General features: G+C 41.4%; 3 protein-coding genes across 6 annotated transcripts in view; 1 reads left to right on the forward strand and 2 right to left on the reverse strand.

The window, feature by feature from the left end:
* The window catches only part of LOC139407252 (kinesin family member 25), a 274,790-nt gene that overhangs the window by 142,799 nt on the left and 106,057 nt on the right, over window positions 1–25,934 (reverse strand). The gene's annotated exons all lie outside the window — the stretch shown is intronic.
* Window positions 5,226–16,894, forward strand: LOC139407227 (acid phosphatase 1). 3 transcript variants are annotated; one of them, XM_071150814.1, is made up of 7 exons: window positions 5,236–5,308; window positions 6,396–6,469; window positions 7,498–7,611; window positions 7,681–7,794; window positions 10,572–10,633; window positions 12,531–12,636; window positions 16,583–16,894. In XM_071150814.1, exons 1-7 carry the CDS (start codon window positions 5,266–5,268, stop codon window positions 16,658–16,660), a joined length of 591 nt encoding a protein of 196 aa, XP_071006915.1. In that variant the 5' UTR covers window positions 5,236–5,265; the 3' UTR covers window positions 16,661–16,894. The 3 variants fall into 3 exon arrangements, with proteins under 3 accessions (XP_071006916.1, XP_071006915.1, XP_071006917.1); XM_071150815.1 differs by lacking the exon at window positions 7,498–7,611 and having other exon boundaries at window positions 5,226–5,308; XM_071150816.1 differs by lacking the exon at window positions 7,681–7,794.
* On the reverse strand, window positions 20,091–24,136 carry LOC139407824 (ALK and LTK ligand 2a). Of its 2 annotated transcripts, none has more exons than XM_071151689.1 (6): window positions 24,001–24,136; window positions 22,438–22,780; window positions 22,102–22,155; window positions 21,808–21,888; window positions 21,579–21,653; window positions 20,091–21,017 (listed from the first exon to the last, which is right to left on the reverse strand). In XM_071151689.1, the coding sequence occupies exons 2-5, from the start codon at window positions 22,715–22,717 to the stop codon at window positions 21,589–21,591; spliced, it is 480 nt and encodes a 159-aa protein (XP_071007790.1). In that variant the 5' UTR covers window positions 22,718–22,780; window positions 24,001–24,136; the 3' UTR covers window positions 20,091–21,017; window positions 21,579–21,588. The 2 variants fall into 2 exon arrangements, with proteins under 2 accessions (XP_071007790.1, XP_071007789.1); XM_071151688.1 differs by lacking the exon at window positions 24,001–24,136 and adding an exon at window positions 23,308–23,574.

Consider the following 25,934-nt stretch of genomic DNA (forward strand, 5'->3'; position numbering starts at 1 on the left):
ATTTGCTTCATGCAGAGTGACACATCTCCTTCGCATAGAGTTGATTAGGCTGTTGATTGTGGCATGTTGTCCCACTCCTCTTCAATGGCTGCGCAAAGTTGCTGGATATTGTGTGAACTGGAACACGACGTCATACACTTCGATCCAGAGCATCCCAACATGCTCAATTGGTGACATGTCTGGTGAGTATGCAGGGCATGGAAGAACTGGGGCATTTTCAACTTCCAGGAATTGTGTACAGATCCTTGCGACATAGGGCTGTGCATTATCATGCTGGATCATGAGGGGGTGGTGGCGGATGAATGGCATGACAATGAGCCTCAGGATCTCTTCACTGCATCTCTGTGCCTTCAAATTGCCATTGATAAAAGACAATTGTGTTCGTTGTCCGTAGCTTATGCCTGCCCATACCATAACCCTACCGCCACCATGCGGCACTCTGTTCACAATGTTGACATCAGTAAACCACTTGCACACACAGATCTGCGAGGCCAGTTGGGCGTACTGACAAATTCTCTAAAATGACGTTGGAGGGGTCTTATGGTTGAGAAATTAACATTAAATTATCTGGCAACAGCTCGGGTGGACATTCCTGCAGTCAGCATGCCAATTGCACGCTCCATTAAAACTTGAGACATCTGTGGCATTGTGTTGTGTGACAAAACTGCACATTTCAGAGTGGCCTTTTATTGTTCCCAGCACAAGGTGCACCTGTGCAATGAGCATGCTGTTTAAATCAGCTATTTGATATGCCACACCTGTCAGTTGGATGGATTATCTTTGCAAAGGAGAAAAATCTCACTAACAAGAATGTAAACAAATCTATGCACAAAATGTGAGAGAACTTAGCGTTTGGTGCGTATGGAACATTTCTGGGATTTTTAATTTCAGCTCATGAAACAATAGGCCAACACTATATTTTTGTTCAGTGTATATACATTTCAAATCAAAGTTTATTTGTCACATACGGCGAATACAACAGTGAAATGCTTACAGTGAAATGCTTACATACAGGCTCTAACCAATAGTGCAAAAAAATGTATTCGGTGAACAATAGGAAAGTAAAGAAATAAAACGTTAAAAAGACAGGCTATATACAGTAGCGAGGCTATAAAAGTAGTGAGGCTACATACAGACACCGGTTAGTCAGGCTGATTGAGTTATTATGTGCATGTAGATATGGTTAAAGTGACTATGCATATATGACCAGAGAGTAGCAGTAGCATAAAAGAGGGGTGGTGGGTGGCGGGACAGAATGCAGATAGCCCGGTTAGCCAATGTGTGGGAGCACTGGTTGGTCGGGCCAATTGAAGTAGTATGTACATGAATATATAGTTATTTTTTCTTTGGACACATACTGTTTTACTGTGGCTATAGATACTGTTGTACCTGTTTCCTTCAGCATCTTCACAAGGTCCTTTGCTGTTGTTCTGGGATTGATTTGCCCTTTTCGCAGCAAAGTACGTTCATCTCTAGAAGACAGAACGCGTCTCCTTCCTGAGCGGTATGACGGCTGCATGGTCACATGGTGTTTGTACTCGTGTACTATTGTTTGTACAGATGAACGTGGTACCGTCAGGCATTTGGAAATTGCTCCCAAAGATGAACCAATTTTCTTTCTGAGGTCTTGGCTGATTTCTTTTGATTTTCCCATGATGTCAAGCAAAGAGGCATTAAGTTTGAAGGTAGGCCTTGAAATACATCCACAGGTACACCTCCAATTGACTCAAATGATGTCAATTAGCCTATCAGAAGCTTCTAAAGCCATGACATCATTTTCTGGAATTTTCCAAGCTGTTTAAAGTCACAGTCAACTTAGTGTATGTAAACTTCTGACCCACTGGAATTGTGATGCAGTGAATTATAAGTGAAATAATCTGTCTGTAAACAATTGTTGGAAATATTACTTGTGCCATACAAAAAATAGATGTCCTAACCGACTTGCCAAAATTATAGTTTGTTAACAAGACATTTGTGGAGTGTGATTAAAAAATAAGTTTTAATGACTCCAACCTAAGTGTATGTAAACTTCCGACTTCAACTGTATATATTCTTGCAACGTTCCCATGAAGCGTGTCTACAACATTAATATCTTATGTTCTGAGAACATGGCAACCATGTTCTGTATATGTTCGGTGGGACTATGATGGAATATTCTACTAACCCTCAGAAAACTGAACACATCAATGTTCTTCAAACATTCCCATGAAAATAGTCTAGAACGTTAATATATTATGTTCTAAGAACATACCAACCATGTTCTGTGTATGTTTGGTGGGATGTTGATGGAATATTCTCCTAATCCTCAGAAAACTGAACATGTAGTTGTTGTTGCAATGGCTCCCGAGTGGCGCAGTGGTCTAAGGCACTGCATCTGAGTGCAAAAGATGTCACTGCAGTCCTTGGTTTGAATCCAGGCTGCATCACATCTGGCTGTGATTGGGAGTCCCATAGGGCAGTGCACAATTGGCCTAGGTTTGGCTGGGGTAGGCTGTCATTGTGAATGAGAATTTTATCCTAACTGACTTGCATGGTTAAATAAAAACATTTATTTTCTAATTTAACGTGTCTACAACAATATCTTATATTCTGAGAACATGGCAACCATGTTCTGTGTATGTTTGGTGCGACGTTGAAGGAATATTCTCCTAACCCAAACAAAACCAGACATATGAATGTCTTGCAATGTTCCCACGAAACATGTTTAGAACATTAAAGTTCTGAGAACATGGTAACTACGTTCTGGGTAAGTTATATTTTACATTAACCAAATGGTCTCTTGGAAACATTCCATGCACATGGAAACATTCCTATAAAAATCTTAGCTACTGAACGAATTAGACGCTTAAGGGAATGTTATACAGTTGTTGGAACATTTGTTGTTAGCTGGGATGTTGCTGGGGATCAGAAATGTTGGGTGCAAGAGAGACAGTTTGATATGCTAGGCAGTGTGGAAAGTAGAGGATGATGGGCAAAGGGTGAGAGAGCCTGAGAGGATCCCTATGAGTAGTAGTAGGCCAGTACAGAGTGACCCAAACAGTTTGTGCATTAGTAAGGTTGGCATCTTGGCATTTATTGCTATGGTCATTAATTGTACCGCACAGATGGAACGGAGATCCCAGAAGATTGATTTGGTGGCAGCTGAGAAGTTTTTGGGTGTCAGAGATTTTAGTGCAGAATATCTACAGGGGGTTTTGAGAGAAGAGATTCCATCCTCCCGGGCCGACAGCCTGGTGTAGGATCTGTTAGGGCAAAAGTAGTGGGAAGAGGTGTAGGGTTTGTTGGGGATAGTGGCGTATACAGTTGAAGTCAAAAGTTTACATACACCTTAGCTAAGTACATTTAAACTCAGTTTTTCACAATTCCTGTAAATTAATCCAAGTAAAAAATTCCCTGTCTTAGGTTAGTTAGGATCACCCCTTTATTTTAAGAATGTGAAATGTCAGAATAATAGTAGAGAATGATTTATTTCAGCTTTTCTTTCTTTCATCACAATCCCAGTGGGTCAGAAGTTTACATACACTCAATTAGTATTTGGTAGCATTGCCTTTAAATTGTTTAACTTGGGTCAAACGTTTGAGGTAGCCTTTCACAAGCTTTCCACAATAAGTTGGGCCCATGAATTTTGGCCCATTCCTCCTGACAGAGCTGGTGTAACTGAGTCAGGTTTGTAGGCCTCCTTGTTCGCACACACTTTTTCAGTTCTGCCCACAAATTTTCTATGGGATTGAGGTCAGGGCTTTGTGATGGCCACTCCAATACCTTGACTTTGTTGTCCTTAGGCCATTTTGCCACAACTTTGGAAGTATGCTTGCGGTCATTGTCCATCTGGAAGACCCATTTGCGACTAAGCTTTAACTTCCTGACTGATGTCTTGAGATGTTGCTTCAATATATCAACATCATTTTCCTACCTCATGATGCCATCTATTTTGTGAAGTGCACCAGTCCCTCCTGCAGCGAAGCATCCCCGCAACATGATGCTGCCACCCCCGTGCTTCACGGTTGGGATGGTGTTCTTCGGCTTGCAAGCCACCCCCTTTTTCCTCCAAACATAATGATGGTCATTATGGCCAAACAGTTCTATTTTTCTTTCATCAGACCAGAGGACATTTCTCCAAAAAGTACGATCTTTGTCCCCATGTGCAGTTGCAAACCGTAGTCTGGCTTTTTTATGGAGGTTTTGGAGCAGTGGCTTCTTCCTTGCTGAGTGGCCTTTCAGGTTATGTCGATATAGGACTCGTTTTACTGTGGATATAGATACTTTTGTACCTGTTTCCTCCAGCATCTTCACAAGGTCCTTTGCTGTTGTTCTGGGATTGATTTGCACTTTTCGCACCACAATACGTTAATCTCTAGGAGACAGAACGCGTCTCCTTCCTGAGCGGTATGACGGATGCGTGGTCACATGGTGTTTATACTTGTGTACTATTGTTTGTATAGATGAACTTGGTACCTTCAGGCGTTTGAAAATTGCTCCCAAGGATGAATCAGACTTGTGGAGGTCTACAATTTTTTTGGTCTTGGCTGATTTCTTTTGATTTTCCCATGATGTCAAGCAAAGAGGCAGTGAGTTTGAAGGTAGGCCTTGAAATACATCCGCAGGTACACCTCCAACCTCCAAGCACAGTCAACTTAGTGTATGTAAACTTCTGACCCACTGGAATTGTGATACAGTGAATTATAAGTGAAATAATTTGTCTGTAAACAATTGTTGGAAGAATGACTTGTGTCATGCACAAAGTTGATGTCCTAACCGACTTACCAAAACTATTGTTTGTTAACAAGACATTTGTGAAGTGGTTGAAAAACAAGTTTTAATGACTCCAACCTAAGTGTATGTAAGCTTCCGACTTCAACTGTATGTACAGTAGGGTTAGATGGCGGTGCAATGCATTTTTCCCATTCTCCTTTTCCCGTTTTTGTGAACAAATGTGAAATTCAGACTCCAACCTGTAAACGCCAGCAATATGCAACAAAGCCTCTTGTCTGCCTGAAAACTAGAAGAAGAAGAAGAACGTGCTAGTGATGTGAACAAGGCTAGATGGGATACATTCTATGTCAAAATAAAGTCAAAAGTTGATTTTAACCCTAACTATTTTTTTGACCTTAACCCAATTATCTCAAACTGCTACGTAAACCGCAAACTGCTACGTAAACCTGCCGCGTAAATTCTCCTAACCTGTTCCGAAATATCAATTCTGACATAAACTGTATCCCTTCTAGACAAAATCGAGTGATACTGACATAAGACCCTAAAAGCAAAATGGCAGCCAGCAGTGGAAAATCTGTTCTGTTCGTGTGTCTGGGTAAGAAACGACCTAGAAAAAGACCAGTCTCTGTGATTTCATGCACATAACGAGTCAATGGTGTGTCAAGGTGATAATACATTCAACAAATTGCCATACACTTGGAACTGACTGTCGTTTGTACGTGAATGGCAAGTGATGCTAACGGGTGCTATGCTATGCTAGCTCCAGTAGTTACTGAGTAACTAGCTAGCTAAACCACTGAAAACGTTGGTACAATAACTATTGCAACCGCTATTGTAGTTAGTTAGTTAGCTAGCTAACTAAATTGCACATATCAATTTCTGTATCCAACTTGCAATACTAAAACCTTACATTCACTGCCATGATTTAGTTTGGAATCTGTCCATTAGTTCATGTAGTTGGGCCACGCAGTTCTTTCACATCTTTGAAAAACTAGTGACTACTCATCAAACTTGCCTAATATCCCTTACTATAATATCACCAAGGCAATGAAAAGGTTGCTCAATGATTATACCACGGCGTAAGACCTTTGGACAGTAGAGTCCAATGTAAAATTATGTACGAAGAGCATGTGCCATAGCCAGGCAGGCTAAGGTGATTATGGGAATTAATTTTGTAGTCAACAGCCAGCTATCAAAAGTTTCTCATGTTTCCAATATGTTATATTGAACTGTTAATTGGAAATTTCATTTCAACGACGTTCCATTGTTCAGATTGCATAATGTAAAACGTGACCACATTGCCATGTAATACCTCCAATCAAACACTGTAGCTGACTCACTTGGGTCTCAACAAGTTAAATTATTATTTTTCATTCAGAAATATAGGCTAGATATTCACCAAGACTCCAGGGGATATTGTGAGATAATCAGTTTTTGCTGATGCAAGTGTAGCAGATGGGTATCTCCACTAGCGCTGCCAAATAGCTAACTTTTCTGTGGCTCGACTGGGTAAGACGCTTCAGGAGGGTGGTCATATGTGTTTGCGAGGCAGAGGTCCTAGGTTCGAGCCTCGGTATGAGCTGAGTTATGAGGAAGTGGTACTGGTGAAGGAAGCAGCGTGACCTAATTTAGCCAAGCACTCTAATGGTAGTCAGCTTATTATGTGTCTTTTTTTTTAACAGGGAACATTTGCAGGTCCCCCATCGCCGAAGCCGTCTTCAGGAAAATGGCGACAGATGCTGGTGTTGTTGACAAGGTAAAGACTTAAATGTATATGTGTGGGTAGATCTTCACAGGAACATATTGACAGCTCTGTTACATAGAAGTAATGCATATATTATATAACTTGTTTTGTGTAGACTTTGCTCCACATATGTTGTACGTTTGTTGAGCTACTGTACTCTTTTGATTGATAAACTTTTGTTCCCCTACTGCATCATATTCCAAACTGTTTAAAAATATATATAAAAAAAAAAACTTTATTTAACTAGGCAAGTCAGTTAAGAACAAATTCTTATTTACAATGACGGCCTACCAAAAGGCCTCCTGCGGGGACGGGGGCTGGGGATTCAAAATAAAAATTAATTAAATACAAATATAGGGCAAAACACACATCACAACAATAGAGACAACACTACATAAAGAGAGACCTAAGACAACAACACAGCATGGCAGCAACACAACATGACAACAACACAACATGGTAGCAGCACAAAACAGGGTACAGACATTATTGGACACAGACAACAGCACAAAGGGCAAGAAGGTAGAGACAATACATCACACAAAGCAGCCACAACTCTCAGTTAGAGTGTCCATGATTGAGTCTTTGAATGAAGAGATTGAGATTAAACTGTCCAGTTTGAGTGTTTGTTGCAGCTTGTTCCAGTCGCTAGCTGCAGTGAACTGAAAAGAGGAGCGACCCAGGGATGTATGTGCTTTGGGGACCTTTAACAGAATGTGACTGGCATAACGGGTGTTGTATGTGCAGGATGAGGGCTGCATTAGATATCTCCGATAGGGGGGAGTGAGGCCTAAGAGGGTTTTGCAAATCAGCATCAACCAGTGGGTCTTGCGACGGGTATACGGAGATGACCAGCTCTGCAGTCTTCTGCTTCTAGAGATGGAGATGCATTTTTAACAGTATAGGCTAAGGAAACAAACAAATTAGACTGAACTCTGTCAACCTATTATTAGATTGCTCTAATGTGCTGCATGTGCTGAGTCATTGTGTGCATATGAATACATTTTGCTTTGTTGTTGCTGTTCTCCTGCTCTGCATAGTGGAGGATAGACAGTGCTGCCACCTCCACCTATGAGATAGGCAACCCTCCAGACCACCGTGGTCAAGCCTGCATGAAGAAACACGGGGTGCCCATGAGGCATGTAGCCAGGCAGGTACGACCAACCCCTTTATCCTTCCTGTTAGCATTAGCTAGCTAGCTCTTGTGTTCTCTGTTGTTGCAGTGGGTCATAGACAGTGGTGCCACGACTGACTGGAACACAGGCAGCTCCCCGGACGCCCGTGGTCTGGCCTGCCTGAGGACACATGGCATTGAAACAAAACACAGGGCCCGACAGGTATATGATGCATCAGTCACCCTGGGGTCCTTGCTGGGTCACTTTGGAGACTGTTTAAAAATGTGTGTGGCATGGATAGTGTGTGTGTGTGGGGGAGAGTGTGTGTGAGTTGGCTGTATTAGCCTAAATCCCATGAATAAAACACTCGAGCACAATGACTTTCCTAGCAGTACTAACTTTTATTGCCAATGCTTAGTATTGCATCCTGATAGACACTGCTAAATCACACCAAGATGTTATGAAGTCTGGTATCTAGGCTCTCCAAATCTACTCAGTCTATTGAAAGAGACAAGCTTGGGGTTAATTCCATTTCAATTCCAGTCAATTTAGGAAGTACACTGAAATTTCAATTCTTGTCAACCCGTTTCATTTTGGAAAATGTGTAATTTGGTTTACTTTTTTAATTGACTGGAATTTAAATGGATTTCACCCCAACCATATTTGCCAACTGTGTTAGTGGGCCTCATGTTTTGCTGGTCTTTTTCTCTCCAAAGTTTTTCCAGCTCTCCCTGTCTCTCCTGCCAGCTCTCTGGTGCCCTCCCTGACCCAATGCTGGGAAGGGGAGCTGCCGTCATGTTGGTTTGTCTCTCATAACGGACAGAGGCCAACCCCGTTCTAATCTCCAGAAATTAGGGATGGGAGCTCAATGCTGCCCTGGCTCTGAGCCACCCATGTCTCCACGCAATGAACTTTGACAAGCTCTGAGTTTCTCTCTCTCGCTCTCTGTTCCCCCCGTTCCCTGCTAATTTCAGTGAACTTTAACTCACTGTTTCTTGCCTCTAATGTAATGTCTCGGCTTGCCTCAGAAAATACTGTTTAGAGACAGAGGGTGGGTGCTCTGTTTAATCAAAAACGGGAGTTTGTTTGTTTTATTGAGAGACAACCGCAAGGGAATAGAATGGGGACTATTCATTTTTTGTTGTTGTTAATGAATCCATAAGTGCATCATCACAGAGAAAGATTAAGTTATTTTAGTCTTAACACTGGAAATCCCAGATAATTGATTTGATTGGAGGGGGCCCTGCAAGGGGTTTGAAGCAATATGATTTTTTGCCATGAATGCAAATTGTCAGAATCAAGCATAATTTTTTTCAGTCTGGGTGTCATCCCAATTCACATCACCACATTTTACTTACTATAGCTTTAGACTGAGCTCTTGTAATCAGACAGTTCCCTGCTCAAACTCACTGCTCACCAAGAGTCATACAATAACTCAACAACTCCACGCGGTTTCTGAACTTTTTATCTGTCTGCCCTTAGACCGGGTCATCGTTCTCCCTTATTTCTCCTTATATCTCTCCCCTCCTACCCGTTCCTCATATAACAGCCTCCCTGACTGTCAGTCAAAAATTCCAGAAATCCAACCAGGCTCTATCGCTGCATTGTGGAGGGGGTTCACATGAGGATTTTGACCAGAGATTATTGCAAAGGGAGAAGACAAATATTGTGTATGTTTGCGCTGTAAAGCCCAAGCGGGGAACTACAGAGTTGAAATAGCAGTGGATGGAATTTGACATTTTGCCAACTTAACTTTGATTTTGCAAGGGTTTTTGGATACTACATACACAACACCTAGTTATTATATACTCTTATTATACAAATCTGGAATGGCCATGTTTTGGCGAGCTTTCATGTATATTACTCTTTCTCTGTCTTTACTCCCTCTACTTCTTTCTCTTCACTCTTTTAACCTCTCCATTCCCAAGTCCCACCCTAGAAACCCTTTCAAACCGTAAGTGAGGCATGGCCTTACTCTCTCCTGAGTCATGGCTGCTGAGTAAGTGTTGCAAGATTCACATACAGTGCATTCAGATCCCTTGATTTTTTTTCCCCCACATTTTGTTACGTTCAGCCTTATTCTAAAATTGATTAAAAAATATATATATTCTCATCAATCCACACACACTACCCCATAATGACAACGCAAAAACAGGTTTTCAGATATTTGTGAAAATGCATTACAATTATAAAAACAGATATTTAATTTACATAAGTATTCAGACCATTTACTCAGTACTTTGTTGAAGCACGTTTAGCAGCGATTCCAGCCTCAAATCTTCTTGGTTATGATGCTACAAGCTTGGCACACCTGTATTTGTGGAGTTTCTCACATTCTTCTCTGCAGATCCTCTCAAGCTTTGTCAGGTTGGATGGGGTCTCTCCAGAATGTTAGATCGGGTTAAAGTCCGGGCTTTGGCTGGGCCACTCAAGGACATTCAGAGACTTTTCCCGAAGCCACTCATGCATTGTCTTGGATGTGTGCTTAGGGTCATTGTCCTGTTGGAAGGCGACCCTTCGCCTTCGGCTCTGAGCGCTCTGGAGCAGGTTTTCATCAAGGATCTCTAGTGTAGATTGAAAATGATTAATTTAATCAATTTGAGAATAAGGCTGTAACGTAACACAATGTGGAAAAAGTCAAAGGGTCTGAATACTTTCCGAATGCACTGTACTTGGAAGATGTACTGCTTTGATCCCTTTCATAACCCTGAACATGGAGGTACCCAGACACCGCTCCTCTCCATCTCTCTCTCGCTCCCCCTCTCTTTCTCCTTCCTCTTCTCTCTCGGAGTTCTCTAGAACCTCTCAATTTGACTCAACAAGAACCAGGGAGAGGTCTTTACCATTGTAATGGAACACATATACCAGGCAGAAGTTATATAGGGCCTAGTGCCTGACAGTTAAACTTTATAGAGAAATCACAACAGCCAGTCTTTTGTTGTCAACACACACCAGTACCAATGTTAACATTTTGTCTTCTGTGTTTTTTCTTCTTCTAGGTGACAAAGGAGGATTTTATGTCATTTGACTACATTCTGTGCATGGATGAGAGCAATTTGAGGTATATGCATCTTAACCCTATGTTCGTGTGTGAGTGCATGTGTGTCCATGCGTATATATGTGTGTGTGTGTGCTCGGTCTACTTCCTTTGTTCAAGAGGGGGATGAACACAATTTGCAACATCTGCACGGACACTCTTGACTCACAGAGCGGTGTTCTGTGCCATGACATCATGACAAGTCTATTCTATTCCGGGCTGCCATTCAAAATTATTGGAGTAAAAAGAAAAATGTTTAAGTAAGTAACATCCTGGGGTTTACTTGTTTTATGACCCTATGGCACTTACCCAAACATGATTACCGGGGTCACAAACTAAGTCAGAGAAGAGCTTATGCGGAGTGTAGAAATGGCCTGGGATATTGAGATAGACAGAACAGACCGAGCAATAAAAGTACAATAGGAACGAGGTAATTGTCAGATCCAAACTTTATATCAGGAACTCAGGGACGGCTGTCGTCCATTCAAAATGTCATTGTATGTTAAAGTTAGGCTTTCCCTGCAACGGGTCAGGTAAGGGGATGCCTTGGCGATTGTGGAGAAGTATATTGTGTACACACACACAGATGCACACGTGACATACAGGCAGACATGTACACCTCAAGGTCTATGTAAAGTGTAGGGGTAAAGTCTGTCTAATAAGTGAGTGTCCCTAAGCTGTTTGCATGTGAAGCCTGGGCAGGGGGAGGGATATTTCTTGCTACTTTGAACGTTCAGGGATCATTTAGAGATCACATGCCTAAGGCGGTGCGGTCTGTAAGCAGCTTACTGAGGTCTTTGGATGCCTCGTCTTTTTTGTTTGGGGGCGACTTTTCCCTTCATCCATTCTGTTTCTCTCCAAGTATTTGGTTGGCTAGCGAGAGAAAGAGATTAACATTAACTCCCTGCCAATTATTACCAATGACTTAATTAATCATCACCAGTTAGGTTTTACATGTGTTATTATTGTGTTGGATTATAGTGCTTTTACATTTCAGTTTAGTCAGTGGGAACCAGGAGCCCTTTCAGCTCCGCTGCATTCTACATTTACAATGCAGTGCTATAGAACTAACCTCAACCCCCCCGCAGTGGGGCGGTAGTTCCCTGTTTTGAGTCCCATTCCCAGTATTGGAATCTTCTCTGCTTGGCCCCATACCCTCACTGTGGGGGAGTCAGTCCCCTCTCGGTCCAAGCAGTATGGCTGGCCATTTCATTTGAGCCATTACACTACTTACAATGGGAAGGACCTGGCAACCGCTTTGTTTTAGTGCCTGGGTTAGTAATATTTTTTTTTTTATATCCATCCGCTACATTTCTAAACCCCTGTGGTCTGGTTTCCAGCCAGGCTTGGTGCATGGATCCTTCCTAGCTGCTTTTATTACTGTCTGAGTGTGTTGTTGTATTTATAAGCCCAATTACCCAAGCATCAAAATAAAAGAAACCAGTAAAGTCAATAAAAGACTCATTTCCACAGTTGGATTGTGAGGACGTGTTTGAAGAAGTTGTGTAGCCTTTAAGTAACTGTTCTAGTAACTGTCAAAACGATTTAGTCACAAATAAATTCTCATATATTGATATTTGGTTTCAGAGTTCGGCTTGTTTTGCACTGATAGCGTATACCACAGTAAGCCATTTGGAAAAGTTGGAATAGAATAGATGTGTTGTCTGTGATAGGCTCTTGCGTGTAACAGAAACACCAAACCAACAAAATGGGTGTCTAAGACTTATTAAACCTTTTTTATTTGGTTCCATTTGTTATGGACAGATGGCCATTTATACCACAAAAGTTGTTCTATGAAATGGGTGGTTACATTTGTAAAAGTCTGTCCAGATATATGGTCCAAAATAGCACTGGTGGTATTTGATTTTAGTATTGTCACAGGAACACATCCTAACCGTCTGACTTTTCTCTCTCTTTACAGTGACCTGAAAAAGAAGGCAAACTCTGTGAAAAACAGCAAAGCCAAGATTGAGCTGCTGGGCTCGTACGACCCAGAGAAACAACTGATCATCAAAGACCCATACTACGTAAGTCTACTGCACTGACAGCGTTTTCCCACCAGTACTAAGGGGCCCTATCACAACTGGGTTACTAGGTTTAGACAAAAAAAACGATTCTGCTGCTCGCGTTGTGAACAAAAAAGAACCATGACTGCATATGGCTTAACCCACCAACATTATTCTAAAGTACTGTAGGCTACATGAATCCATGTCCTGTTCTCTATAGGGTAAGTTTCCATGTTAACTCCCATAATTCAGAGTCCTTGTGTCCTCACACCAGCACTATCTATGCCTAAGCCTCACTCTGGACTCCCGAGTGGCGCAGCGCTCTAAGGCACTGCATCTCTGTCCCTTGTTCAAATCCGGCCTTGATTGGGAGTCCCATAGAGTGGTGCACAATTGGCCCAGCGTCGTCCAGGTTTGGCCGTCATTGTAAATAATCATTTGTTTGTAACTAACTTGCCTAGTGTAAATTGTTTTTTTTTTAAAGTCATCCCCAGTTAAAACCACTGTATGGAACAATTGGTTTCTGATGGGAAAACAGTAGCAAGATATTGTCTTCCTCTCATGTCCTGAGATACGATATTATTAGGATACGATATTATCATGATACTTTGGTGCCGATACGATATATATTGTGATTCTCACAATTCTATATGTATTATGTTTCGATCATTTGATGTTCCAAACATTATTGCTCACATATGTCTGCTGCAGAGGGACAAGAGAGCTATGAGAAAGATCTGATCAGTTATGGAAATAAAACTGTCAAAAACAAATTGTCTCCCTACTTAAAAATATGGAGAACAAGCTATGAAGGAAAAATACTTGAGTTTTGGTTCCGTTACAGCCAAATAGCGCAAAGATAATATTGCGAAATTGTCAAAACGATACGATATAGCGTCAAAAATAATATCCTGATATGTACAGTACCAGTCAAAAGTTTGGACGCCTACTCATTCAAGGGGTTTTCGTTATTTTTACTATTTTCTACATTGTAGAATAATGGTGAAGACATCAAAACTATGAAATAACACATATGGAAACAGCATTCAGCAGCGATACGCCATCCCATCTGGTTTGCGCTTAGTGAGACTATCATTTGTTTTTCAACAGAACAATGAGACAAGAAAAACCCTGGAATGAGTAGGTATGTCCAAACTTTTGACTGGTACTGTAACTATCGATTTTTGTTCCACATCACTAATGTCTTGTGTCCTCAAGTCTCTCTGCAGCCCCTCCTTTACCATCTCACAACATGTTTCATGGCTTTGTTAACTTTTCCCAGCTTTAAATGCTTCCTATGCATTCGTAAGTCCTGCCAAATGGCATCGGAAGTGGAGGCCAGTTGGTTTGTGTAGAGTAGATAGAATCTTTTTTGGGGGGGGGCAGGTAGTTTGATAGTTGAAGTCCAGTTGTTGGTCTACTACGGTCTCTGCTGTTGGTCTACTACGGTCTCTGCTGTTGGTCTAGTACGGTCTCTGCTGTTGGCCTACTACGGTCTCTGCTGTTGGTCTACTACGGTCTCTGCTGTTGGTCTACTACGGTCTCTGCTGTTGGTCTACTACGGTCTCTGCTGTTGGTCTACTACGGTCTCTGCTGTTGGTCTACTACGGTCTCTGCTGTTGGTCTACTACGGTCTCTGCTGTTGGTCTACTACGGTCTCTGCTGTTGGTCTACTACGGTCTCTGCTGTTGGTCTACTACGGTCTCTGCTGTTGGTGTACTACGGTCTCTGCTGTTGGTTGTGGAGGAAGATAATTAGAAAAAAGGAGGGAAATGTTTCAGGAATGTGAAAATGCAAGCAAACTGCATGTTTGGTTTGATGAGGAATGCTACATAAATCATATCCCCCTGTCCTATATTCTTGTTAAAATAATAAATGAATGAATTTGTTGTGTGGTCTTGACTAGGGACATGCATGTTGCGGATAGACCTCTGATCGCATAATGTCATGTGTGGGTAATTGAGATGTTTATATTAGGGTTTCAGGAAATACCCTTTTGATAGAATAATGACGGTAAAGTATTAATGTTGCGATGGTTGTGGTTGACCAAAATTAAGTGTCTGTGTGCGCTCTGGCTCAATCATGTGTGTCCCTCTTCTTGGCTGTCTGTCCCTGTGTGTTAAAATCCCAGTGCTGTCAAAAATATGATTTTCCTATGTTTTATATATGTTTCCACATGGAGGTTGTAAAAATATTGTGAAAATGATAATATCCTTTTAGTGTAAGAGCTGTTTGGAAAAAAAGAAAATGCCTGGAATTTCAGCCTGTTTTGGTGGGATGGAGTTTTGGCTTCACCAGGCAGTAAATGAGTTAATAGACCAATAAGAGTTCTGCCAATAACAGCTAGTTTTCAGTTTTCCCCTCCCCACTTAGACCACTACAACAGTCCTAGAAAAATTATTGCTTGAGAAATTACTCTTTGCTAAGAAGCAATTTTTGTTTCGTTTTGATCATTTCAATTAGAAACAGTCACAGTAAGGTATCTAATTGTTACCCAGAAATGATTTGCTATTGAGATAAAAATGTCTGCATTGGACCTTTAACACCAGCTGTGAGTGTGTGGTAGCCAGAGGGAGCTTAGCCTTAAACATGGTTTCAGAGGCGAGTAAATAAATATTTTGGCCTGTTGACAGCACTGGGCTGTGGTCCGTCATCTGTCGCCACAACGCATGGCAGAGAAGCACAGTAAAGGACTAGAGCCAGACGGCTGTTTTTTAAATAAATTGAGACATAAATTCAGTCCAACCTTAGAGCCGATGACAAGCTCTGAGGAGGACGTAGCTGAATGGGTTTCCAAAGACTTCGTTTGGAGCCTTTTTGTTTGGATCAGAGACTGGGTTTGGGGGTTGGAGGGGGTGGAGGAACTGGGTGGGTGTTAAGTCTTCAGGTGTGGTTGGCTGTTCTCCTGCCAGCGAAGGAGTATATTAAAAGGCTAACTGTCAAATGTGTCCAAGTACATTTTGCACAGGGACTCATTTCTGAACGTTTCTGCTTTTGATTTTAGTTCCAGTATGGTATAAAACGAGCAGTCCGTTATAAAAAACAATACCATTTTTCAGACGGTTTTTACCTTTTACAATGGCCTGAACAAGTAAAAAACACTTAAAACGTATTACAAAACGGCATGTGCACTCTACTCCTAGACCATTTCTGAGGAAAGAAAATATCTTTCATTTTTGGATGAACTTTTTAAAGTTAGTGTTACATGCCGTTGTCGGCCATCTTCCCTGGTTGTTACAGATCTGATTTTTTATGAATATGAGATCATGGCTTTAGGAGTCCCCAACCGGCCTCTACAATGGACTGTCTGTGTTTCACCAATGCATGTGGACAGATATTACATCTATTGTTGTTGTTTTTTCTTGCATCTCTCTCTGTTTGGTATATTTTTCTGGAAAGAGTCTCTTCTTGATGTTTTAACATTACTATTCACACAGTGTAAATTTGAGTTTTAAATTAGTTTGCCACACAACAGGAGAGAGAAATGCTGAACATTTCAAAGGACAAAACATGCCCTTTTGGCACTTTGGATTGGTGTTACAGGTCTCTGAAAGGTGTAATGTTATTTATGGTGGGCCTGGAAAGTTGGCTTGGGCTGTTTTCTTCTCTATTATTGGCTAATTTAATCACGAGCCAATTAGCCAGAACTGTGTGGGTTTTGGGGGGGGGGAAACGTCACTGAAGAAACCCCCCATCCAATGTCAGCTCTATATTCTACTGGTTTGGGAAATGATTGAACTAGTAACTAGAGGCTTTCTGATCCAGATTTGGAGAAAGATGAACTGTTTCATTGCTCAAGGAAAAGGCTCTTTCCTGCTGTCACTATTTAAATGCCTTATAAAAACAATATTGGTGAACACATCAAATTTTATTTTATAGCTTTCTGAAAAGCAGAAATGTATAACTTTTATTCATACAATATTTTGGGGCAAAATTCATTGATTTCCCTTTTTTTCCTGTTTTATAGGGGCATGAGGAAGACTTTGAAAATGTGTACGAACAATGTGTGAGATGCTGCAAAGTGTTTTTGGAAAACAACTCGTAACCAGACCCAAGATCTGACCGGTGAACATCCACCCAAAGACTAGATGGATAGTAAAGAAACGATCCTCCGTTATCGTCCATAGTGTGCAGTTACAATACACATCTGCCAGGTCACACTAACAGTAGTTCCCATCAATATGGTGTAGCGATCAGTTGATTGTCACAATCTACAATATGTCTGTAAAACGAACGGTTTACTGTACTGTGTCCTAAATAAAATGCTTTTTTTGAGGAATTTGCAGATTGTCTGGTCCATTCAAATAAACAATACATACTCAACAGAACTAACAATGCACTATTCTATCTTTATCTTATTTCTCTCTCTTTTACATTTTGTAAATTGTTAGTCTAATCTAGTCTAACATAGCCATCAACGTTTATAGAGATTAACATATGCATTATGGCATGACCAGACATTTTAGGGTTCAGAGGCGAAGGGTTAAAGGTTGAGACCAGGGTCAAAGTTAATGCTTGCCCAAATGATAATCTTGTTGGGTATTTGACACGGGTTTAGTTAGTTACTTTCATGTCACAATGTTTTTTGAAAGTTTGAGTCATTCTTCCATTTGTACTCCCATGACATCCTAATTCGAACATCAGGGCGTTGATAAAACAAAACCTATAAAATCACTTTTAATGAGTGTAATTGCTTTAGCTCAGCTATTGGTATTTTAGAGAAATGAGAGGACAAAAATAGTCTGCAGTGATTTTGTTCTCATAACTAACTAATGATGCTACTTAGCCTCTTTATCTTACCACTGGCACCTCCACCATTGTCTGATTTGGACCCTCACATACTCCTCCTTATGTCAAAGATGATTAAAATCCCAAACCATGGCAGCCCAAGGTAGTGCAAAATGCTGCCTGTGAAAATAACCCTGAATTGTACGTTTTCAGGTGTATTTCACTGTGGATTTAGTTCCTAGGCTGTGATTGACAGAAATTGGGAGTGGTAATACATAATAAACCAGATGAAGTAAATGAAGGCATTGATATATCGTGCTAGAGTGGAACGACCAAAGGAATGTCCCTCCACACACTGTTCCCTGCTAGTGTGGTCCAGTCTATCCTCTTAGGACTGTGCTCAATCCAAACCAGCAAGCAGAAGTTTACCGTACTAGGGTAAAGCCAAAGCATGGTGAATTATTTATTCAGCATTGCACAAGAGAGTATTTGAATGAATCTAAAGTTGAGTGTCTGATTTTGATTGAGTAGGACTCTTACTGTAGTATCAGGCTGAGAAAAAAGTGCTACTTAGAGTTGATCACTTTGCCTGCTAGCTTGTACAAACATATGTTGGCACGGGGGAATGGGATCCACAACGCATAAATCCTGCAGTACAACAAATGGTTGATTGTTTGGTGACTTTGTCATTTGAACTTAAACAAATAGACATTTTCAAACAAATATTTACTCTCTCTTAGGTAAAGAGAACTTCCATTGACAGAATACATTTTCCCAGACGGCAAGTTCACTCAATGCTCATTAAGCAAAAACTACTTGGCTTTAAAGGGATACTTTGGGATTTTGACAATGAGGCCCTGGGGCGGAAGGGTAGCCTAGTGGTTAGAGCAACCGAAAGGTTGCAAGTTCAAATCCCCGAGCTGACAAGGTACAAAATCTGTCGTTCTGCCCCTGAACAGGCAGTTAACCCACTGTTCCTAGGCCGTCATTGAAAATAAGAATTTGTTCTTAACTGACTTGCCTAGTAAAATAAAGGTAAAAAAAAATTTAAATAAAAAAATTCCCTAGTGTCAGAGGAACTTGCATGCTAATGCTAGTTAGCATTGTCTTGTGAAACTACATCTAACTTCCTTCATACTGGACACGGAGACATAAAAAAATAGTATCCACAATGTTATCTGACTTTGGGGAAGTATATAAAGGGCCTCATTGCCAAAATCCCGAAGTATCCCATTACTATTACAGTACATAATGTGAATTTTAGATAACTGACTTTGCAAAGTGTTTTATTTGTCTTTTAATCTACAGTGAACAAAAATATAAATGCAACATGCAAACATTTCAAAGATTATGATCAGAAAAAACATTCAGTATCTGGTGTGACCACCATTTGCCTCATGCAGCATGACACATCTCCTTCGCATAGAGTTGATCAGGCTGTTAACTGTGGCCTGTGGATTATTTCCCCCACTCCTCTTCAATGGCTGTGCGAAGTTGCTAAATATTGGCGGGAACTGGAACACGTACATGTCGAACCACAGCATCCCAACATGCTCAATTGGTGACATGTCTGGTGAGTATGCAGGCCATGGAAGAACTGGGCCATTTTCAGCTTCCAGGAATTGTGTACAGATCCTTGCAACATGGGGCTGTTTCATTATCATGCTGAAACATGAGGTGATGGTGGCGGATGAATGGCACGAGCCTCAGGATCTCGTCACGGTATCTCTATGCATTCAAATTGCCATAGATAAAATGCAATTGCATTCATTGTCCGTAGCTTATGCATGCCCACACCATAACCCTACCGCCCTCATGGGGCACTCTGTTCACAACGTTGACATAAGCAAACCGCTCGCCCACATGGCGCCAAACACGGTGTCTGCCATCTGCCCTGTACAGTTCAAACTGGGATTCATCCGTGAAGAGCTCACTTCTCCAGCGTGCCAGTGGCCATCGAAGGTGAGTATTTGCCCTCTGAAGTCAGTTATGACACCAAACTGCAGTCAGGTCAAGGACAACGAGCACGCAGATGAGCTTCGCAGAGACGGTTTGACAGTTTGTGCAGAAATCCTTTGTTTGTGCAAACCCACAGTTTCTTCAGCTGTCCAGGTGGCTGGTCTCAGACGATCCCGCAGGTGAAGGAGTGGGATGTAGAGTTCCTGGGCTGGCGTGGTTACAGGTGGTCTGCGGTTTTGAGGCCAGTTGGACATGCTGCCAATTTCTGAAAAATGATCTTGGAGGTGGCTTATGGTTGAGAAATTAACAATCAATTCTCTGGCAACAGCTCTGGTGGACATTCCTGCAGTCAGCATGCGAATTCCCTAAAAACCTGAGGCACCTGTTGCATTGTGTTGTGTGACAAAACTGCACATTTATTTTATTGTCCCCAGCACAAGGTGTACCTGTGTAATGATCATGCTGTTTAATCAGCTTCTTGATATGCCGCACCTGTCAGGTGGATGGATTATCTTGGCAAAGGAGAAAATGCACACTAACAGGGATGTAAACAAATCTGTGCACAACAATTTCTGTGATCTTTTATTTCAGCTCATGAAACATGGGACCAACACTTAATTAACATGTTGCATTTATATTTGAGTTCAGTGCATTAATCTAGACCTGTAAGGAAGCCAGAGACCTGTGCAACCTACTGGATTCCTATAGATTCCAATTGAATCATATTGCCCGTTATAGTCAGTGATGAACAACACCACGTACTTTAAGAAACAACAGAGAGAGGCCGCTCATGTTTGTACCAATCTTATAATTTATTTAAATATATTTCATGTTTTTGATATATATTTTTTAACACCGAGTTAATATACGTCAAACACTTTCATTTATGGTTGTTATGTGGATTCCTTTTATGCTTTTTACAATATGTACATATTGCACTCAGGTTAGAATGTTTACACATACTGTATGTATACAGAGGAAAACATATGACAACTTGAATATATAAATATACTATGTACCACACTCAGACTCACAGGAGGGTTTATTCTTACAACTTCTGACTGCAACCAGTGCCTAATATATAGTGTCTCTTGTTTTAATACATGTCTTACAAAGACAAAAGGCAAGGAAATTGTCATGCAGTTAATAATTGAATCATACGTTTCAGTGTGGTCACAGGTAGGTGAGAGAATGTCCGAGATAGCCTTATATCCACTAATAGTGCTGCTGACGAAGGTATGACGCCGAACCACAACAGAAATACAACCTAAAAAGGCATGACGCAACCCAACCAGAGGATTTGATTGATTCCAATTGTTGTTGTTGTTGTTTTTTTTGGGGGGGGGGGGTTAAAAACAAACAAAAGCAATCCCTTTTCTCTTTTGGTAAAAACCAAGAAAGAAAGAAGAAAGTAGAGTTTGTCCAGCCAGCAGGACAATAATAACCCCGAAATCTGTGGTTGCTGCCATGTTTTCCCCCTTCACCTTCTGTATCTTCTGTATAGTCTCTTGTCAAGACCCGCAGTGACCACAGACTGTCGGGTCCAGGCAGGCCTGTGGGTGGTAATCCATGCCTTTGTAAAATAGTGAACTCTGGTGACGGACACTGCGTAATGGTGGACGTGACTGGTTCCACTTTGTTTGGTTTCCCTGTTGTTGTCTAAGGCACTTTTTTTCAGGGCTCTGTCTTCTGGACAGCTCTGGTTTGGCTTCAACCTGCGAGAGAGAGGAAGTGAAATTTAGTGCTCTCTCGTACTTGGCAGCGCCCAGAAATTCTTTCCTCTCCAAAAGTACCATGAAAAATGGAGAAAGAAACATGATTTGTTACAGATCTGTATTTCATGCTGTGCTCCAAAAACTGTGTGGACACCGTGCATGGCACTGATTAGATCTACCTATAAGGCTGAGAAAGACATTTTAACATTACTTAACTTCTTGCCATGACTCTACGCAGTAAATTGAAACCATGTGAGGTGCAGTTCACCTATACCAGGTGTTTTAGGTTACATTTCACTTTTGCAACAAGTATTTTTTTATGTGGGAAAAGTACTATTGATTTGTGTCAGGTTTAACAATGCATATTATTATACATGTAACAGGTGTATTTGATTAACACTTTCTGTTTGACCTGTGTAAAGCCCATTAGACTGTTATTAGTTTCACTGAATAGACAAGGACCTCCATAAACAAACATACACAACACTTAGGGCCCTGCGCTCTACCAGACCATGTGACCTGACTAGGAAAAACTCTTACAAAAATTATATGCATACTTACTTGATTTCTGCTACCCTTCTGTACATCGTGGGCTCCCTGCTAAGCGTGTGAGAAGCCGTGCGCATCTTTTGAAGTCTTAAAAGGAAAGAAAAGAAATAGAGAGATGAATGAATGCCTGGGAGACAGTACTATGCCTCCCCTTATACATAACACGTGATGTGCCTATAAACACTGCTTTAAATCCAGGGAAAATGTATTCTTTGTCATATGAAGAGGTTGAGGAACTTACATGCAGGTATTGTGCAGTCTCTGGTGTTGTGATATAGTCTGTATACGTGCTTCCTGCATTTGGGATTGAAATACAGAGGACCTGAGGGACAGAGAAAGCCTTTGAATGAAAGCTGAGCAGTCCAACTACTATCACCTTTCTCTCCCTTTCTTGTCCTTTACATCCTGACCCACCGCACTCAAATCTCTCTCTCTCTCTCTCTCTCTCTCACTCTCACACACACACACACACACACACACACACACACACACACACACACACACACACACACACATCATATGATGTATATCTCACCTGTTAAGTGTTTTAAAAACTTTTCTTTCTTTCTGAGATCTCTAGGAAATATTTCTGAAAGACAAAAAAGAAGGCAGGGGGTGAGAACAGGAGATCAAAGTGTGTTTCTAACTCTAAGTCACATCTGCTAAATGACTAAAATGTCAAATGTAAATCACTTTCTTAAGATTCAGCAACTTCAAAATTCCCCAGGCATAACATATTTGAATGATGTGCACCCAGTACCCTCATAGCGCGTTACATTCCGTGGTGGTCTTTTTACTCCACCACTTAAGACTGTTATACAACATATTTTGGAGTTCATGGTAACGCCCAGCTGTCAATGTGTGAACTCACCAATAATTTGATCGCCACTATCTGTTTTGAGGTTTCGTAAATCCCTTTTTGTCTCAACTGGGGATTCTCTCCTAGAAGTCGACTGTGATGCTGCGTTCGTGCCGTTCTCACCGCGGCTCTCCTCCACGTGCTTCACTATGTCTGCAATCCGCCTGAGTAGGCTCTTGTCGTTCCTCGCGACCGTGGGAGCCGTGGCTGGCGCGCTCTCCTCACAGTGGCTGGTAGTACTGCAGATCAGCAATATGAGTCCCATAACTACAGGCTTGCACAGTCCGCTCATTGCTACCGCGGGCTGAGGAAAGGGATCTCCCTCTCTGACGCTGCCTTGAGTTTAACGAGACCCCTGCAAGAGTTAAGACATGGGGGTCATAAATGAAGCCCTCTGACGCACAGAACCATTACATTGTGTTCTTATCTTCAGCATTTCTCCAACATAAATTATTACATTATATAACCCCACATCTACCATGCCTATATATCCTGTCCTCTTAGACAGAGTATTTCAATGTTAGTCTACACCTGTTGTTGAAGAAGCATGTAAAATACAATGTTATTATACTATATATGACCTATTCACACCCATTCATGCAAGCAAATACGACATCTACTTTCTATAGGAGATTAACAGGCGACGAACCAACTTTCATTGAACAAATCGATCGATATTTGTTTATTCAAACAAAATAGACGGTCAACTTTGTAGGTTAGTTCCAAACAAGTTAACTTTTTCTTACAATTCCTCAAAGCAATTCCAATAGTTCTGCTTATGTTGGACAGTAATGTTGCTTTTATGAAATAAATTGCTATAGTTGAATGCTGTCCACTTGAGAAAGTGTCAGAGAGAAGTCCGATGGAAAACTGTGAAATTACCTGCTTTGTCTCCGTTTCTAATATCCTCCAGTAAATCCGTCGATGTTTTAATGTCAACGCTATTGAACCGCGCCGGATAACTCAGTCTTCGGCACTGTTCTGCCCCATACCATTCCACGATTTAAAACACGACCACATAGGAAAGGAGAGAATCATCCGTTTTTATAAGAAGTGTATTTGGGCTGCAAGTGCGGTCATCTTCTGATCCTTCCTTGACCGACTTGATGGGAGAGAATGGAAAAGCAATTAAAAGGTCTGCTCCATATAGCCTAGAGGCTAACTTCTGTGTGCGCCTTGATGAAGCCTCAGGTTGTTTGCCAGGGTGCCACTCACTTTTTATTCTCGCTCTCATACGTAAGGAGCTGTCCCTCGAGGATCACCATGTCTTCAATTAGAATGGCGTTATGAACACTCGTAAATAGGAAATATCACTCAAATTTCCCGATCATCCGCTCTGCCTTGTCAATTTCTTTGCGCTCTCCCTTTTTCGTCACTCCACTTATAGCCTATTTGCAATACGCGCTTACCAGGAAGCTTTTTTTAATTGTTTCCTTGAACTGAAATTCCAAATGACTGATGTGAACGTTTGCAGATAACCGCATCTCGTCTTGAATATACTCATAATAACCTCCAATAACCTCGTCACTTTACAAATCAATAACAAATAAACTGAAAGACAATACAATTACCCACCATGACACAAGCTTTCGTAATTATTATATTATTTGCGTAATTCCAAAATCGATTAATGAATAGGTGCCAACGGACTGAGAGGAACAAGTGAACTGAAGCGTTCGGCGGTTTAAGATTCGTTTAGTTTACTTTCGTTGGTACAACTCCATCTAAGTAAAGCCTCACTGTGTAATTGGCTTGGTTTCACTGACCTGCCTCCCCCTGAACGCTCATAATTGGTTTCAATCTGTTGGTTGGAATTTGAGATCTGTTAGATGATGACCAATAGCCTACTTATCAACTTGTTGCAAAACCTTCCCCTGTTTGAAACTTTTCCCATGTGTCTCTTTATTTGTGTTTATAGATTCTTCATGACAGCCAGTAACACATGTTGCCAAGACTCCTTCGTTTATCGGATGTTCAAATTATAGCAGGCCCATATAACGATAATTGACACGATATCTGGTGTCTTTCGATAAAGGCAACGCCCAGGTTAAATGTTACTGCCGTGCATAAGGACGGTGTGGTGCTGAAAGGACAGCGCTCACCTGCAGTGCGCACCTTCGAGAGTAGCTGCTGCTACACCAGAAGGGAGTGGGGACTGGTGTGTAATCATACAATTAGCTAGAGGGTTGTGTATAATAATATATTGTTATTATTATATTTCACTTCATTTATCACTTTCAATCTTTCTTCCTATTATCAACAATGTAAATCAATCAAACATGTCTGAGTGTCCATTCCTGTTTGTCTTCATCCCTATAGCTTACTCACTGGCATGACATCAACACTGTACCTTTAACACACACCGGCATTATCTCTTTGGGCATACATATACAGGATATCAATCTACTAGGGAGGGAAGGAGAGTTCTGAAAGAGAGAGCGTGTGTGTCAGAGATATAGAGAGTGCATCTGTGGAGGTAACATTAATATATAACGTGAATCGGTTCTAAACTAAAACTAAAATCTACTGCTGTGAACGCTGTGTCAAGTCTGTGACTAGCGAGTGAGGTCTATAATAAACGAATGCGGGCGTTGAAACTGAAACGCTGAACGCTCTCATGCGATCCTGAAACACCTTGCATACTGGGCGTATCTACCACCACCAACAACCACAGCGAGTCAACTGAATCAATCGAAGAAGAGTGCGTTTAGCCTTTCTCTGTGTGAGCCCTCGTGCCTTTCCCTATAACAAAATGTATTCATATCCCCTCCACAAATATGCCTTACACGCGCTGATAACACCACATCTCATGTCACATTCCGCTGGAACTTTTGGCCAGGCGACAGACCCACCACATATCACAATGTGACAACTACCTGTCCTGATGAAGAGTGAGTGATAAGGAGTAAAAACGACACATACAGCCAGCCACATGCCATGTCTCAGTCACAAGGCCTTTGTCAATGCATAAAGAGATGGAATAAAGAAGTCCATTTAGGCAGTTGGTGTCTCAGTCTGCTATGATTTTAATGAATAAAAGTAGCCTATCATGGAGTGTTTGCCTGTAGTGAAATACCCTATTTAACCCTGTTAAGGTTAAACTCTTAAACATTCTTCTGACTCATAGGAATTAGCAGGGGCACAACTTTGGTTTTAGAAGTGGGGGGGCATAGTAAAAAAACATACATTTTATCCAGTCTGATTAACACTCCAAACAGCCTCTGGTAGGCTGCCCAGAGGCATCCACATGGTCCTAAAGCACACTGTTGCCTCATTTTTAATCACATTCCAATGATAAAAATGCAGGGGGACAAAAATGTAAGTTCAGAATGTGGGGGGGGGGGGGGGGGGACATGTCCCTCCCGTCCCAAGGAAAGTTGCACCCCTGGGAATTAGTGACCCTGAACAAACATATTCACATGAGGATTAGTCATTGTTCACCTTACTTGCCCACAAATGTTCCCTTTCTCAACTTATCTGTTTTTATACTCATACCACAGTGATGAATG

Source organism: Oncorhynchus clarkii, chromosome 4, assembly GCF_045791955.1.
Source record: "Oncorhynchus clarkii lewisi isolate Uvic-CL-2024 chromosome 4, UVic_Ocla_1.0, whole genome shotgun sequence".
NCBI lineage: Eukaryota > Metazoa > Chordata > Actinopteri > Salmoniformes > Salmonidae > Oncorhynchus > Oncorhynchus clarkii.

Excerpts from the sequence above, each read along its gene's own strand:
- LOC139407227 (XM_071150814.1), top strand. The coding sequence starts at position 5,266 with ATGGCAGCCAGCAGTGGAAAATCTGTTCTGTTCGTGTGTCTGG. Across the intron at positions 10,634-12,530 it reads ATGGATGAGAGCAATTTGAG|TGACCTGAAAAAGAAGGCAA; the intron begins GTATATGCATCT and ends CTCTCTTTACAG. Across the intron at positions 12,637-16,582 it reads TCATCAAAGACCCATACTAC|GGGCATGAGGAAGACTTTGA; the intron begins GTAAGTCTACTG and ends CCTGTTTTATAG.
- LOC139407824 (XM_071151689.1), bottom strand. The coding sequence starts at position 22,717 with ATGAGCGGACTGTGCAAGCCTGTAGTTATGGGACTCATATTGCTGATC. Across the intron at positions 22,156-22,437 it reads TAGTGGCGATCAAATTATTG|AAATATTTCCTAGAGATCTC; the intron begins GTGAGTTCACAC and ends TTTGTCTTTCAG. Across the intron at positions 21,889-22,101 it reads GTTTTTAAAACACTTAACAG|GTCCTCTGTATTTCAATCCC; the intron begins GTGAGATATACA and ends TCTGTCCCTCAG.